Consider the following 15,451-nt stretch of genomic DNA (forward strand, 5'->3'; position numbering starts at 1 on the left):
GACACCTCTCTGAGGAAAACAAACAGATGTCCAACAGACACATGAAAGAATGCTCCTCATATCTTATTATTAGAGAAATCCAAATCAAGACAGCAATGAGATTATCACCTTACACCAGTGAGAATGGCACATAACAAAGTTTCTGGGAACAATCTGTGCTGGCAAAGGATGTGGTGAAAAAGGAGCTCTCATCCACTACTGTGGGGAATGCTGTCTTGTCCCACCACTATGGAAAACAGATTTTCAATAAACTATGGAAAACAGATTCTCAGTAAACTCATAATTGAGCTACCATATGACCCAGCAATTTCATTTTTAGTTATCTATTCCCTGGAAAGAAAAACATTAATTCAAATGGACATATTCACACCATTTAACCTAGATGTCCAAAAACAGATGAGTGGATATGGTAATATATACAATGGAATACTACATAGCTGTAAGGAATGATGCACTCATTCAATTCACTACAATATGAATGGAACTAGAAGATATCATGTTAAATGGAGCAAGCCAGAAGAAAAAGGAAAATACAGAATGACATCACTTATATGTCTTATTTAGAATAACTGCATGAAGGAATGCAATTACTTAAATGGGGGTTGTCTAAAACACTCTTGGCCTCAAAGTATAGTGAAAAGAAGGAAATGAATTGAATGGAAGAGGAGGAAGATAGAGATGAAATAATGGGGAACAAGGGTGAAGTTGGTGTTAAGGACATAACTAACTACCCAACCCATGGAGTCAATAAGAAATCATGAGACCCAAGTTTAAAAAACCAAACTTAAAAAGATGCCTGTTCTGATGGCGGGGATGGGGTAGTGTCAGCATGGGATGGACTCTGGGAACATTGGTGCAGGGAAGCTGACACTGGTGGTGGGATTTTTGATGAAACACGGTATGTCTAAAACTTAACTATAAATAACTTTGTAAATCACAGTCCTTTAAATAAAAATAATTTTTTTAAAGGCAAAGAGCCAACTGAGAGGGTAAGGAAGAAATATCAGGAAACTACCTGGGGAAAAAACTGAGGTCAAGTTATAAGGTAAACAACCAGGAAAAGGGCACCATTGTCTAGGGCACCATTCTGTCATTACCTTCTGACTTTTACCTTCCTGCCTCAATCTATAGGAATAGGGTCTTGCCCGGGGGAACCAGATCTCAACCACCTGGGACAGTGATGCTGGAACCCTTATCATGAGATTCGTAGACAAAGCATAGAATACAGTGTACAAGCTTCTCCTCAACAGTCTATTCTGAAGAATTTTAAACAAATGGGCTCAGTCCTTTCCCCCACAAAATGAATGGATTCTTTCTTACAGTACCTTTCCATGCTTCAAACCAGGAAAATGTTGGACCTTTATTTCCAACATGCTAGTACAGGCTAACCTCATCCCAGGTCTCTGCTGCCTTTGACCCCAACTTCTCCCCAACTCTGGTCTTTGCAGAGCATTTCCTGAGCTGAGTCTAATCAGTGAGTAACTCAGAACCTCATTAAGCAGAGTGAACTGGACGTTTCAAGATGACAAGACTTGAAGGCAGGTACTTTTCCACTATCCCGTCCCTGCCCCCAGACATAGGCCTACCTGGGACTTGTCCGAAGGCAGGTTGGGATGCACACTTCTGTAGCCCTTGGCAGCGAGTGAAGATGGCTGGGCATTTCCATTGGCATCGGCATTGGAAGCAAACCTCAACTCATCTGAGAGATGGGAGGGGAAAACAGAAACCCCTCACTCACAAAGAACCCCTCCTTGGTTCTCTTCTAAGTGAAGGGTCCCTGGTGGGAAGGAGGGAGAGAAAGAATCCAAGTGAAGTCATACCTGCTGAGGAATTCTCAGATTCCAGAACTTCTACGGTGCCAAAGAAGGATGAAAACAAAAGAAAGAAGAAGAAATAGAAATGGTTACATTTGCCAGAAATGAGCATGCACTGCTGAGAAAGGCAATAATCCAGTGCCCCGTGGCCTGACACAAAATGCCCTCAGTCACGATGGCCTCATTACCATAGGAACCCACTCAAAACCATGATGTGTTCACAAGGACTGACCTTTGAAAACACAAGGCCCACATTCATAGTAATGAAGAAACAATTGTTCCTTGGCATTCTTATTTTACAGACAGAAAGGCAAAAGAACTCTGCTGCCCAGTCCTGACTCCCAAGTGCTCATTTCCCTCCTTCAAGCGTCTGTGGGCTCATAGGAAGTCCTCATTAGCAGGCTGGGACAATTAGATAAGCACTTTTCATGTGGCTTTGGTGCTGGGCTAGGAGGAGTACATGATTTAAGCCCAGAAGCATCTGCTGTGATAAGGATATTTTTTTTTCTCTCCCTGCCTGCTTTTTCTTCTTTCCATTAAATAAGCTGCACAAATATTCCAAAATCTTGCAAACCCTTTCTGAGTTTCCATCACACTGCAAGACTCCCTTTAGTAAACTAAACTATCCTTCCCATCATCAATGAAGACCATTCCTATCATAATCTCAGAGACCCCCAAGCCTTTCCCAACCTGACCCATCTAGTGCACAGTGATTACAGCTCACTTGAAGTTAGTTGAAACCCAATTCAAATCCCAAATCCACCTATGAGTCCTGTGACTCTAGACAAGTTATGAGCTTCAGTTTTCCCACCTGAAAAAAGGGAATAATGATGTGCCGGCTTTATAAGTAGAAGAGGTAAATTGGTACAGTTAGAAGATTAGTTGTCTGGGAATCTAATGTACAGTGCATTGATAGTAGTTATTATAGTTACTAATACTGTAGGAGGTGCTGTAAACTCCTGAGTCTTTTATATTCCAAACATCAATAATAATAATTAATAATAGAACACTCACTACTCAGTACTGCTCAATCTTGTGACAGTTACCATTTTGCAGTAATCTATCAAATCAACCAACTATTCACAGTATACATGCTATATTCAAATATATCTTAATAACTACTGAAAAGTAAAATAATTAAACTATTTATGGCTTCATAAAAAGAAATGATATAATTTTAAACCAACAAATAGTTTTTGATATCATGCTTAGCACCAAGTCTGGCTAAAGCTAGTTTAAGTGCTTTTATCATCAGTGTGTGTATATCTCTTGCTTCTATTCTCTGTCCTCCCTCAAGCCCACAAGTGGGTCAGCAAACTTTTTTTCTATAAAGGACTAGACAGGAAATATTCTAGGCTTTGGGGACCATGTGATCACAGTCACAATTATTCAACCACTGATGTAGCTCAAAACAGTCACATACAATATGTGAGTGAACTAATGTGGCTAGATTCTGAACACCCTTTTTACTCATAAACTGTAGAATTTAAATTTCATATATTTTGTGTGAGGCATACAACCTCCTTCTTTACTTTTTACTTTAAAAACATAACACCATTCTTAGCTCATAGACTTTAAGGCTATACACGTTAGTTTATCTGCATCAGAGCCAGACTGGTTGTTAAACACAAATTCTGCAGCTGGTAAGATAGTGAATTTGCATTTCTAACATCTTCCTAGATGATACTGGGGCCCGGGTCCATGGCCCTCACCTTGAGAGTCACTCATTTCAGGAATACTTAAAAGCATTCTTATTTGTGTTTATTTCCTCCCAAGAATCTATAGATGCTTCAGTTGTTCATTTTTTCAGCACAATATGTTATATTTCTGACAAAATATGTTATATTCCCCCCAAGACTCTAAAGATATTTCAGTTGTTTATTTTTTTAGCACAATATGTTATATTTCTGACACTCAATTAGAGACAATTAATAGGCATTTGTCTTTTTTTCTTAACCACATAGGTGGTAGTTTACAAAATCTGAATTTTGCTTCAGTGTACTAGCTAATGTGTCCAGAGGCAAGTCTGGAGGCAACTAACACTAAATAACATTTTTCTTCTCTATAAAACATAATCTTTAGCCCAGCTATACCTGATAAGGCTGCCAAAGACTCAGAAGGCAGAGAAGTGAGGCATCTTTTTTGTTTTGTTTTGTTTTGTTTTTGGGGGGGGTCACACCCAGTGGTGCTCAGGGGTTACTCCTGGCTGTCTGCTCAGAAATAGCTCCTGGCAGGCACAGGGGACCATATGGGACACCGGGATTCGAACCAACCACCTTTGGTCCTGGATCGGCTGCTTGCAAGGCAAACGCCGCTGTGCTATCTCTCTGGGCCCAGAAGTGAGGCATCTTATATCTTACAAAAGTGGAGTTTTAAAAATAAAATGGGGGGGGGTTGTCTATGGCAGAGGAGGCATACTCAGCTGTTCTTAAGAAATACCCCTAGCTCTGTATCCAGGAACACTCCCGAAGGAGTGAAGGGAGAACATATGTGGTACAGGGAATCAAACCCAGGCAGCAAAGTATAAGGCAAATTCCTTACCTGCTATACTATGTCTCTGGTTTACACAAATGACCATTTTTAACACTTGCAGTTACATCCATGTCCACTAACAGGCCCTCAGATTAGGTTAAACATAGTGGCAATGGCCCTTCCTCTTCCCTGCATTTGTTCCTTTTTCCTTTTAAAACATGCTTTTCCTAGGTCTTCTTAATCTGTCAAGTCATTTCATCTAATTTATTGCATTCACACATACATGAAGTATTGCTAATTCTGAGAGGTATTTAGTTTAAGCATTCTACTCTGTGTGTGGATTTGGGAACACATAGCTTTCCTCTCTATGGTCTAAATCTGGGTTGATTTGATATTGGTGACAATGGCAAATAAATGTATCACCGACAAGAAATAAAGGTCAAAAATGTATCTGTTCTGCCCAACTTCAATGTATGACCAAGGACTCTCTTATTTTACTTTGTTTTGTGTGGGCCATACCCAGTGGTGCTCAGGGCTTTCTCATTAATCTGTAAACAAGGACCACTCCCAGCAAGGTTTGAGGCTTAGGGGACTATACGTTGTACCTGGGATGGAACCTGGATCAGTCACATGAAAGGCAAGTGCTGCGCTATTGTTGTACTATTACTCATTTTGGCATCAGGATGGCGAATCCCAGTTCTGCCTCTCCATCTTGCTGACTTTACTTCGTTGAGTAATAGCTTACCACCCTTGTCTGTGAAAGAAAGTGATATCAACTACTTTGGAGTGATGAAACTCAACGAAAGTATGTGGCATAAATATGTGCTTTATAAGATAAGATTCTGGAGCCCTAAAGGAAAAAGATCTTCCCCCTTATATACCATGAGTACAGTAACGTCAAGAACATAAAACATGGGGCCAGAGAGATAGCATGGAGGCAGGGCGTTTGCCTTGCATACAGAAGGATGGTGATTCGAATCCTGGCATCCCATATGGTCCCCCAAGCCTGCTAGGAGCGATTTCTGAGCATAGAGCCAGTAGTGACATCTCAGCGATGCCAGGTGTGACTAAAAAACCAAAACAAACAAACAAACAAATAAATAAATGAAATAAAAATTAAAAAAAAAAGAACATAAACATAAAAACTTAGAATCAACCCACATTTTTATCTCATTCCCCTAACTCTGCCCCAGAAAGTCAATTTCAAGGACCAATTTAATCTTTTCCTCCTTACTAAGAAAACCTTGTTTCCAAAAGTTTCAGCATCTTTCTTTCATCTGTTATCTAGTTCTCTGAAACTTAAAGATAGGCAGCAAACCAGGGTCATCTATAATTTTATATACCTAGACATCCTAAATCTTCGTTGGGACTATCAGGATGTTCAAAACTCCCAAGCAGGGATAAGGGCCTGGGAAAATTGGGTCCTAGAGAGGTTTTGCAGTTCTGAACCAAACGCCAGACTTTCCATGAAAAGTAAACTGCATTTTAGCCTTATCTTTATCTCCATTTGTTCTTTATGTACAATTTTTTCTAATCTTGCCCACATTCTCCTGACACTTTATTTTATCTCCTTTTGTTCTAATTGAGTTTTGGTTGTTCAGAGGTTGTTTTGTGATTTGGTTCTTCTTGATAATATTCATTGTGTCAAAATTGATGTGTTCTGGTAGTTTTTAAGAGTTAGATGGGAAGTGTCAGAGTCAAAGAATAATGTTCTAAATAATACTTTTACTTTGGGGGGGAAGTGAGGATAGTTGGGCCACACCTGGCTGTGCTCTGGGCTTACTCCTGGCTCTGAACTCAGAGATCACACCTGGAGATGGGAAGTGATGGGACATATGGGAAGTCTAGTCTCAACTCTGGTCAGCTGCATGCAAGGTAAGCACTCTACCTGCTGTCTTATTTTAACCCCATTTTTGTTTACTTTTTATTCAGACAAAATGGTATGGATTTGTTGTTGTTGTTGGGTTTTTTTTTTTTTGGTTGATTGGGTTCTTTTTTGTTGTTGTTTTGGTTTGTTTGGGTTTGGTTTGGTTTTTGGGTTACACCTGGTGACGCTCAGGGGTTACTCCTGGCTATGCGCTCAGAAATTGCTCCTGGCTTGGGGGACTATATGGGATGCCAGGGATCGAACTGAGGTCGGTCCTGGGTCAGCCATGTGCAAGGCAAGCACCCTACCACTCCAGCCCCCCAAATGGTAAGGTTTTTAACTTGACAACAAGAGTCCTGGCTTTGACCTCTGCCTTCTTTGAGTTCATCTCTAAGTTTCATGGACATCACTGAGAGAAGTCTTTGGATCACATCAATGTGACTTAGAAGTGGAAACAGTCATCTGGGTTGGGGAAAATGCCTATCAAAATGAAGCCCCAATAAAAATTCAGGGTACAGATACTAGAATCAAAATACTGCCAGACCGCAGTGTTGGAAACTAATATGTCCTACTCCCCATAGGAGAGGACCAAGGATGCACAACTGATTTTCTCGGACTACCCCATGTGCTTCTCTTGGCTGATTTTGCTTTTGTTTTGGGGCCACACTTGGTGGTGCTCAGAGAGCTCAGGTGAGCTCAGAGCTCACTTGGCTCTGTTCAAGGATCACTTCTGGCAATGCTCAGGGGACCATATGTGGTGTAGGGGATCAAAATAGTGTTGGCTATGGCAAGGGAAGTGCCCTATCTCCTGTACTATGGCTCCAGTTCTCTCTTGGCTGATTTAAACCTGATTTCTCTCCCTGTAATAAATGTAACTGTGTGGACACCAGTTTCCACAGGGTTTTGTGAGTCCCTCTCGCAAATGATAAATCTAAAGATGGTTTAGAGAATGCCCTAATCTTCTAGTCAGTGTCTGGGATAAGTAAGTTCTCTGGTGGGGACTTCTCAGAGAACCCTGGTTCTCAATTATGTGCTCACCAAAAAAGGCTCAAAGATAACAGAGTGGGAGTATCTTTAATTGAATCAGTGTTAATTTTCTCAGGTAGCCTTTGCTACTGTCACTTCTGGAGATCAGATGTAAGAAAATGAGTTGATTACAGGTTGAAGAATCTTCACACCCAAGGCTAACTTTGTAGTCAAGAATCAGGCATGAAGCACTTGAGCCAACTGGCACAGAATAAACAACCTGCAAGGGTTGAACAGGATTTGGGCTGTGAGTCAGAACACAAGCATTGATGGTCTTCAGGCTATTCCAGATGGATCTTAATATCACACCCACAGAACACTGTCTTCTCTTGACTGAAAAACCCTGGCCTGGGGCATAGGTGAAGTTATGTGGCACCAACAGGGCCAAAACCCAAACCTGGCCAGGCAATGACCACAGAAAGCAGGAATGAGGGAGTGAGTCTCACTCAAAGGTAGGGCATCGGCACAAGAGATAACAGCACTTCTTTCCAGATGGTTCTCAGCCCAAGACCTAGGCATGACATTCAGAGCAGAAGAAGCTGGTCAGGAAGTCGTGGTCAAGAATATAGCCAGAATCAAGTCCCCACTGGAGGCAGCAGTCTGGAGGCTGCTAAAACTAGGCAACTTTATCCTGTCTCTGAATGTCTCCATCAATCAGCACTGGTGGTCCCAAATAGGCTTAAATTTCCCAGTGCCTTTTAGAAACTTCCTCTAAGTCTTACTTTGTGAATACATTAAATTATGGAACTAAACTTTCCTTTCCAATCCCTTCAGAAACACATCCTCTATATGAGCACAATTATTCTCCAGCCTCACATAGATAGCCAAAATCAAACACAGGGCCCTACATTATACTGTTCCAAAGGTATTTTAGTGGGCCATTTCCTTTCATACTCATCACTTAAGCCTCCAAATAAAATTCCAGCAGTTTTGAATAGGCCCCTGCAGTATCTAGGCAGGCACCTGCTATATGCTTGGCTCTGTACTGAGTTTTGAAGTGAAGGAAATTAGAAGACCCAGAAGATAATACGGAGGGATGTGTGTGTGTGTGTGTGTGTGTGTGTGTGTGTGTGTGTGTGTGTGTGTCTGGCTTACAATTAACCTGGATTTTATTTCTAGCACCACATTAACTCTAAGCATTGCCATGCGCAGTACAGTCATAGAGGCCTGAGTACATCTATAAGTGTGAATCCCCAGCACCACCAGAGGTAGTCTAAGTATCCCCAGTACTGCAGGATTCACACAACATTATTTCCTCAAAATCTTGCAATGAACTACCAGCCCAGTTGGTCAAGAATCACCAGTGATACCCCCAAATTTCTCAAGCACTGCTTGGAGTCCCAAAAGTACAGCAAATGAAGAGCACATAGAACCCCAATCAGTATATTAATGATCCCCTACACTTGCTAAAACAGAAGCTCTCTAACGCTGAACAATTTGTCCCAAGCACAAAGAGATTCAAGGGAAGAGCCAAGCCCTCCATGACAGATAGCATGAACCAGACTGTTTCTCATATGTGAGATTGGAGCAAGAAATAGAAATGGGATCCTCTCTATAATGTGGGTGTCAAGGGCCAAGTAATGAAAGAAACTAAGAATGGGACAGTAATAAATGCCTGGAGCTGCTGAGTCTGTCAAATGATTAGCAACATAAGAGATGGATATAGAGAAAGAAAGACACCAGGAAGCAGGGCAGAGAGGTGGCAGACAGAGCAGCTGGGCTCAAATGCTGGTCCTGGTGGTGAGGGGGTAGCTGGACCCTGGCTAGTACTAGAGGAGACACTGGAGGTAAGAAGCGTGCCAGAGAATTGGCAAGAACAGCTTGTTAGCTCACACTTGGGCTCCTGTAAGGTTGCCCTAAAAATATGGCCTAAACTGTCTTCTTGAGACCAATCATGGCCATGTGTTCCATGCCCCAGATCCAGTACTTAGATTAGTGTGGAACTGTCAGCTGTCCTCCTGAGATGCAGGAGGCAGTTCAGTCAGCGATGAAAGGAGGAAGAGTCTAGAGGTACAAGACGCTGACCAATGAGTGAAAGGTACAGTCCAAGATCCCCATTCCTGGAACCACATGTCGAGTCATATCTTCTTTTTTCCATGTTCCAGCTATGTGCCTGGCTTTGAATATACGATCATTCCTAGAGTATTCAGGGGACTAAATGGGATGCCAGAGATAGAACTAGTGTCAGACCAGTCAGGCAAGGGAAGTGCCTTAATCCCTGTAGTAGCTCTCTTTTTTTTTTTTTTTTTTTTTTTTTTGGTTTTTGGTTTTTGGGCCACACCCGGCAGTGCTCAGGGGTTACTCCTGGCTGACTGCTCAGAAATAGCTCCTGGCAGGCACGGGGGACCATATGGGACACCGGGATTCGAACCAACCACCTTTGGTCCTGGATCGGCTGCTTGCAAGGCAAACGCCACTGTGCTATCTCTCCGGGCCCTGTAGTAGCTCTCTAAACCATATCCTGTTTCATTTTGGGTATCACACCTGACAATGCTCATGTATTACTCCTAGATCTATGCACAGTTCACTCCTGGTGGACTTCAAGGACCCATATGCAATGTCAGGGATAGAATCAGAGTCAGTTGTGTGCAAAGTAAGTGTTTACTCACTGTACTGTCTCTCTGGCCCGCACATTTGCTTTAAACACTAACCCCCCCCCCCCCATGTAATTCCTTCTAGCATGCCTGAATTATATTCTTCCTTAGTGTGTCTTTGGTCCTTTCAACTCAAACTAGTATCCAACCTTGAACCTTTGAACCTGATCTCTCTCTCTTTTTTTTTTTTTTTGGTTTTTGGGCCACACCCGGCAGTGCTCAGGGGTTACTCCTGGCTGTCTGCTCAGAAATAGCTCCTGGCAGGCACGGGGGACCATATGGGACACCGGGATTCGAACCAACCACCTTTGGTCCTGGATCGGCTGCTTGCAAGGCAAAAGCCGCTGTGCTATCTCTCCAGGCCCCTTGAACCTGATCTCAGTGAAAGCTCTCTAATGGTGTCAGGTGAACTCACAACTGCCTGAGATCATGGAGTACCTCAAAACAAGAAAGGCTGAGAAACCATCTTCCCATGTCCCTCACATTAGCCCACAAAGCAGTTTAGGCTAAGAGCCCATACCTGGACCTTCTCTTGTACAAACTGCCTTTCATCCCAAGAACAATTATGTCTTCTTTCCTTCCCATGATCTCAAGTAACTCGCAGTTCCCATTGACTCACTCAGTACAACACAGATGGTGTAGAAGGTACAAATGACTGACAGCTATCGCTTAACTCTTCAAAAAATTGTATTTTAAAACAAGGTATTTCTTTCCAAATAAAACTGGCTATCAGAAGATCAAAAGAAAGAGGTACTATTTTAAGACTAAAGAGATTCCTAAAGAACTCAAATCACCCACGCTCTAGTGCCAGCCTGAACTCAGCCTGAAGGGGGTAAAGAGGATTAGCATTTCATGTCATGGTACTTTAGAGCCACTAGGGGGAGCCATAGCCCCAATGTTTGCAGCACCCCTTACCCCCCCCCCCCCAAACCCCATACCCTGTCCCCCCAAACCCTTTCCTCCACCACTCTTGCTCATTCCTACTTTACCTGCAAGTGAGATTCAAAATAAAAAACTGTGTGGGGGTGGGGGGAGGCTTAGGAACCTGTCTTAACACAAGGGTTCACTGAAACAGGCAAAGTACATGAGGCATGGCTGTGCCAAGAGGAGATGGGCTGTCGCAGCCTTGGACAGCTGTGTGTGCAGCTTCAAAGTCAGCCTCTTCCCACTGCAGACATACTCGGGCTCTGGAGAGCCCTTTCTAGAGAGGCCAAAATAATCACATTCAGAACCAACTCACAGCAGCTTCCAGCTGAACAGCTCAGCCACTACACTGCCTGCATGCAGCCAGGACAAGAATGCAGCAATGCAGACCTTCCACGCTTCTAATGTCTGGCCCTCAGCATTGTGGTCCAAACTGGAGGTTGGATCCTGAATGGATCATAGTTGGGGGTGAGTTTCAGATGGGCTCCTCCTCTTGGTTTATACTAGCCTCACAGCTGCTCTCCTGATCCTGCTGCCTCTGCGGCCAGGGCCCACCCTTCAGGCCTGAGCTCTTTCCACTCCACTCTCTAGGAGACAAGTCAGTTACCAGCACCTCAGTGTTCCCTAGGTTCATGACAGTCAGAGCTGAATTCTCAGTAATAAGCAGGGACTGACAGCAGCCTGACCTTTGGACTCTCTTACCAGCCAGTCCCAGGTTCCTTGTCACCCCTTCCCACAAGTCTGCAAAGCTACTGGCTCAAGGTCTCTGCTCATCTGCTCAGTCAGAAACTATATTTGTGGAGCCAGAGAGATAGTTCAGCAGGATGGGTGCTTGCCTTGCATGTGGCTAACCCAGGTTGGATCTCTGAAGCCTCAAATGTTCCCCTGAAACCCACCAGGAGTGATCCCTGAGCACAGAGCCAGGAGTAAGACCAAGCACCATCAGATGTGACCCTCCAAAAACCCAAAAACATTCATAAATTTAAAAAAAAAAGAAGAAGCAATGATCAATTGGAAGCTGTTATTGTGCACAAGCCTGAAACAGACAAACAGACTGTAGCTCTGAACATTAAAGATTTTTCCAGAAGGACCACCGAGGGGGCTGTTTTGGGGTCCCTAGGAGAAGCAAGAGGCAGCTTCTGGAACTAAGACCCTCCTGAGCAAACACACAGGGCCTGCCGTCCTCCCCAAGGCCACTCACCTCCCCTCTCACTCCCCCATCCCCATGGACAGCACCGCACACCTGGTTTGCCTTCCAGCTGTGGAGTGTCTTGTGGGCTCACGGGGCTGCTACTTGGGGTTTCCCTGTAGGAAGATGACGCTCGGAGAGTCACTGCTCCCTTCCCAGTGCAGATTTTTGTAGGATCCATGTCTGAAAAAGACCAAAAAGGCAAGGGTGAGACCACTGCTACAAAGAACTGGAAGCACCAGTCAGTTTACAACTTGTGAAGGCTGGGGAGTGAGATGGATCTAGGTACAGCCACGCAGTGTTGTGGTCAGTGAAAATTAATTGTGGGTGGCAGAGAGGGACAGATCCCATTTTAAGAGGTTTACCACACATGAGGTTAGGGGGAAAATGGAGTGGGAGTTCGGAGCACATGGAGGAATTCCAGCATCAGCTGAAGACATGTCACTAAAGAAAGCAGGTTGACTCCTTATAATGAATGGCATTAACAGCTTTCTGACCACTTAGTAAGGCACAGCTCAAGAAAGTTTCTGGAAGACTTCTCAAGCTCTTAGACCATCCTGCAGATCAAAAAAGAGCCTGTGGGCCACCTTGAGAATTAGGTGATTCTTCTGAGAAGAAACAATGCTCTTCACAGCTCTCAGATGAAAAACGGAAAAGGAAATCTCTGGTATCAGCAAGACCCCAGTGGGGATGAGACAGGATATGCTGCCTGGGGAAGTGGGGAGATGACTGGAGACAGATGGCCTCACATTCCACAGTTAATGAAGACAATTCTCACCAAAGAAAAGAATTACAAATGCCGAACCTATCTATGAGTAGTGCTGGCTGCACCCCCAGCTATGCCTGTGCGGGGATCTACCCCTCCCAAAGTTCACAAAGGCCTGTTCACAGACCAGTTCATCCATTTTTCCAAATCCCACTGAGAAGGACTTCAAAACAGGATTCCAAAGATCTGGTTGTTAATCCTCCAGGAAACCTCACAATGGGGAGATGACAACTACTCAGACCACACATTCTGCACTAAATCCAAGGCGCTGTTCTCCAAATGACACAGAACGGCTCAGATCTCTGACCTAAATAGTCAAGGCTGGTGGAACTATGGGTTGAGAGTCTCAGGTGGGGAGTGGGTAGGACTGTCAGATTCAGTCTTGCTCCCATACTAGGACAGAGAGAAGCAAACCCTTTTCCCTGTGTGCATTCCTTAAGCAGCCCCTTTCCAGTCAACCCAGATAAGAAAATCATTAGCATTGCTTAAAAGATCAGAGTTGCTCCCTCAGCACCTCTTTCCTTGACAGTGAAGCCCCAAAATACAAACATATGCAGCAGGGACAGCCTTGGAGAGCAATAAACTTATCTACTCTAAAAAGAGGACAAGTGAGAGATGTTACAGAACTAATAGCACTGACCTGTGATTTATTTTTTTTCCAAACAGATGAGGAACAAACTGACAAATGCAACCTATCCAGAGGTTCCCCGCCTCCTGGCCAGATCTGCCCCGTTCCTGAAAGTTTCAGATGTCTAAAGTTCCCTGGGCCTCACTGTCCTCATAAACAGAAACTATGAGCTGAAGTCCACACCATCCTGGACCCCTCCTTGAAGTGACACACAGAGACAGGTTGCAGATAAAGGTGGGAGTTGGGGAGAAGGGATGGTCTACTGCCCATCTGAGAATCAGCTAGGTTTCCTGTCTAGTTGCTTTCTGTTCATACCAATGAGATTCCCTGTGCAGTCCCATTACTGCTCTGGGAGACTAGAGTTGCAAATAAAGCATTGAGAAGCATAAGACTCTAGAGAGAATCTAAGACTTCTGGGAATAAGGCATCTGTCTTTAGTTCCTCTTATACTTCGGCACAGAAAAACATGCACACATACACACAAAGATGAAAGGAAACCAGCTGAGGAAGTGAGTATGAAAACATGCAAGGATTAGGGCTCCTAGTCTTGTTAGAAGAAAAGAAAGGAAAACTATGCATGACCTACTAGCAATTTAAAAAAAAGTTAGTTTATTTATTTATTTATTTATTTTTAAAAAGGGAAACAACCCAAGAAGAAATACCTGGAGAGAGTACCAGGCCTGAAGAGTTTGTCACTGTCTTCACAGGAATTATTTTAACAGCAGATATAGCGTGTGCGCGTAAAAGGTCGACAGGGACTGCGAACACAAAAGAGTCAATGGTACACCCAAAAGAATACTTGGGACGCACTCAGGCAGTAGAGAGACTGGGCAGGGACAATAGGAGGAAGTCACCCACATAACCAGAACAATAGGAGTGGCAGACGGTGGTTTGAAACAACCAGAATTTAAAATTCTTTCTCTCCTCTGAGTTCTGTGCCAGGATAGCAAGATCTCCCCTCCTCCACGCCCAAATGCAGTTGGTCAGTGTTGATTGAGCCTCCTGTCATATCCAGGAGCTTGCCAAGACTCCTGACAAAGAGATTCACAGAGATGAAGATGGCCTGGCAAATAAAGGAACAGGAGCTAATCTGCATCCAAGGGGTCCTCAGGAGAATGCAGTGGGGACGACTCCCAGAAGCAGAGTAATGTCTATGCAGCTGCAGGTAAATGGAGGAAGGGAGGAACAAGCCCAGGGGCTGGCTGCCTGGTTCTTTCGGCCATCAGGACTGCTACCCAAAAATCATGACTTCTGGGGTCCTGTATCTGTTCTGACAATCACAGCCCTCAGGCCCTGAATCAGTTGGAACCCCCAAGTGCCGGCCAGCAGATGGTTCTATTAAAGCCATCCTTTGCTTGGCACAGACATTGACAAGTGTCTCAGTGCACATTTAAGTCTCCATGCAGCCCCCACATGCCCAGGATAGGATCCCAGCTCTCAGCCGAGTGGAGAAGCTGGGATAACTGGGTGAGATGGGCTGAAGGCTCATGCTTATCTCTGCAAGCTCCTCTGCTTGATTCCCTCCCAGGTTCTGGAATATCAAGGGTGTGCAGGGCCCCAAGCCCTCCTTCTCATAATAAGCCTGTTAGTGAGGCTTCCCTGGGCCCTCTCTAATGACAGCAAATGGAAGTTACATGGGTTTAGGGTTATAGTAGACTATGGCACTGATCTGGGCAGTCACTAGAAATAAGGACCGTCACTGCGTAACAATTCTAGGCCAGAAAGTCTGACATGGAGAGCAACAGTAGAGATGCGCCTCAAAGCTGAGGCGCTCATCTTCCCACTGATCCTGCTGCCATCTCATGATGAAGTGTGGTGGCCGTCAGTGACAGCAGGTGCTAACAAGAGACAGTAACATGCTTTCTTGGCCATCCCACAGACACTTCCTACCACCACCTGGGAGACTGAATGAGTGGGACAGCTTTAAAAATAATAATAATAAAGGCAAGAGCTTCAGAGAAAAACTCAGAAAGCTCGGAGTCATCCAGTTCTCAGGCCAAGAGGTAGAGCTTGGCCTTTCCAAACCCTGGCTCAAGGACTTCTGAGGCCACCCAAATCACCACTGACTACATTCACCTCTTTTTATGTTTCCAGTGGAGCGAGGGTTTGAACTGAAGGCTTCACACATGTGAGCCCAGCAACTCCACAACTGAGCACTTACCTATTTTTCT

At 44.2% G+C, this 15,451-nt stretch overlaps 1 protein-coding gene across 6 annotated transcripts in view; it reads right to left on the reverse strand.

The window, feature by feature from the left end:
* Positions 1–15,451, reverse strand: part of SORBS1 (sorbin and SH3 domain containing 1) — a 255,471-nt gene that overhangs the window by 99,140 nt on the left and 140,880 nt on the right. For 3 of the 6 annotated variants that reach the window (XM_049790812.1, XM_049790811.1, XM_049790809.1), the window contains exons 5-7: positions 11,941–12,069; positions 1,821–1,850; positions 1,587–1,699 (exon numbers count right to left, since the gene is read on the reverse strand). In XM_049790812.1, the coding sequence (XP_049646769.1) occupies positions 1,587–1,699; positions 1,821–1,850; positions 11,941–12,069 (272 nt within the window). The remainder of the gene's footprint in view (positions 1–1,586; positions 1,700–1,820; positions 1,851–11,940; positions 12,070–15,451) is intronic. The other 3 variants (XM_049790807.1, XM_049790806.1, XM_049790808.1) reach the window with 1 other exon arrangement.

Source organism: Suncus etruscus, chromosome 17 (genome assembly GCF_024139225.1).
Source record: "Suncus etruscus isolate mSunEtr1 chromosome 17, mSunEtr1.pri.cur, whole genome shotgun sequence".
Taxonomy (NCBI): domain Eukaryota; kingdom Metazoa; phylum Chordata; class Mammalia; order Eulipotyphla; family Soricidae; genus Suncus; species Suncus etruscus.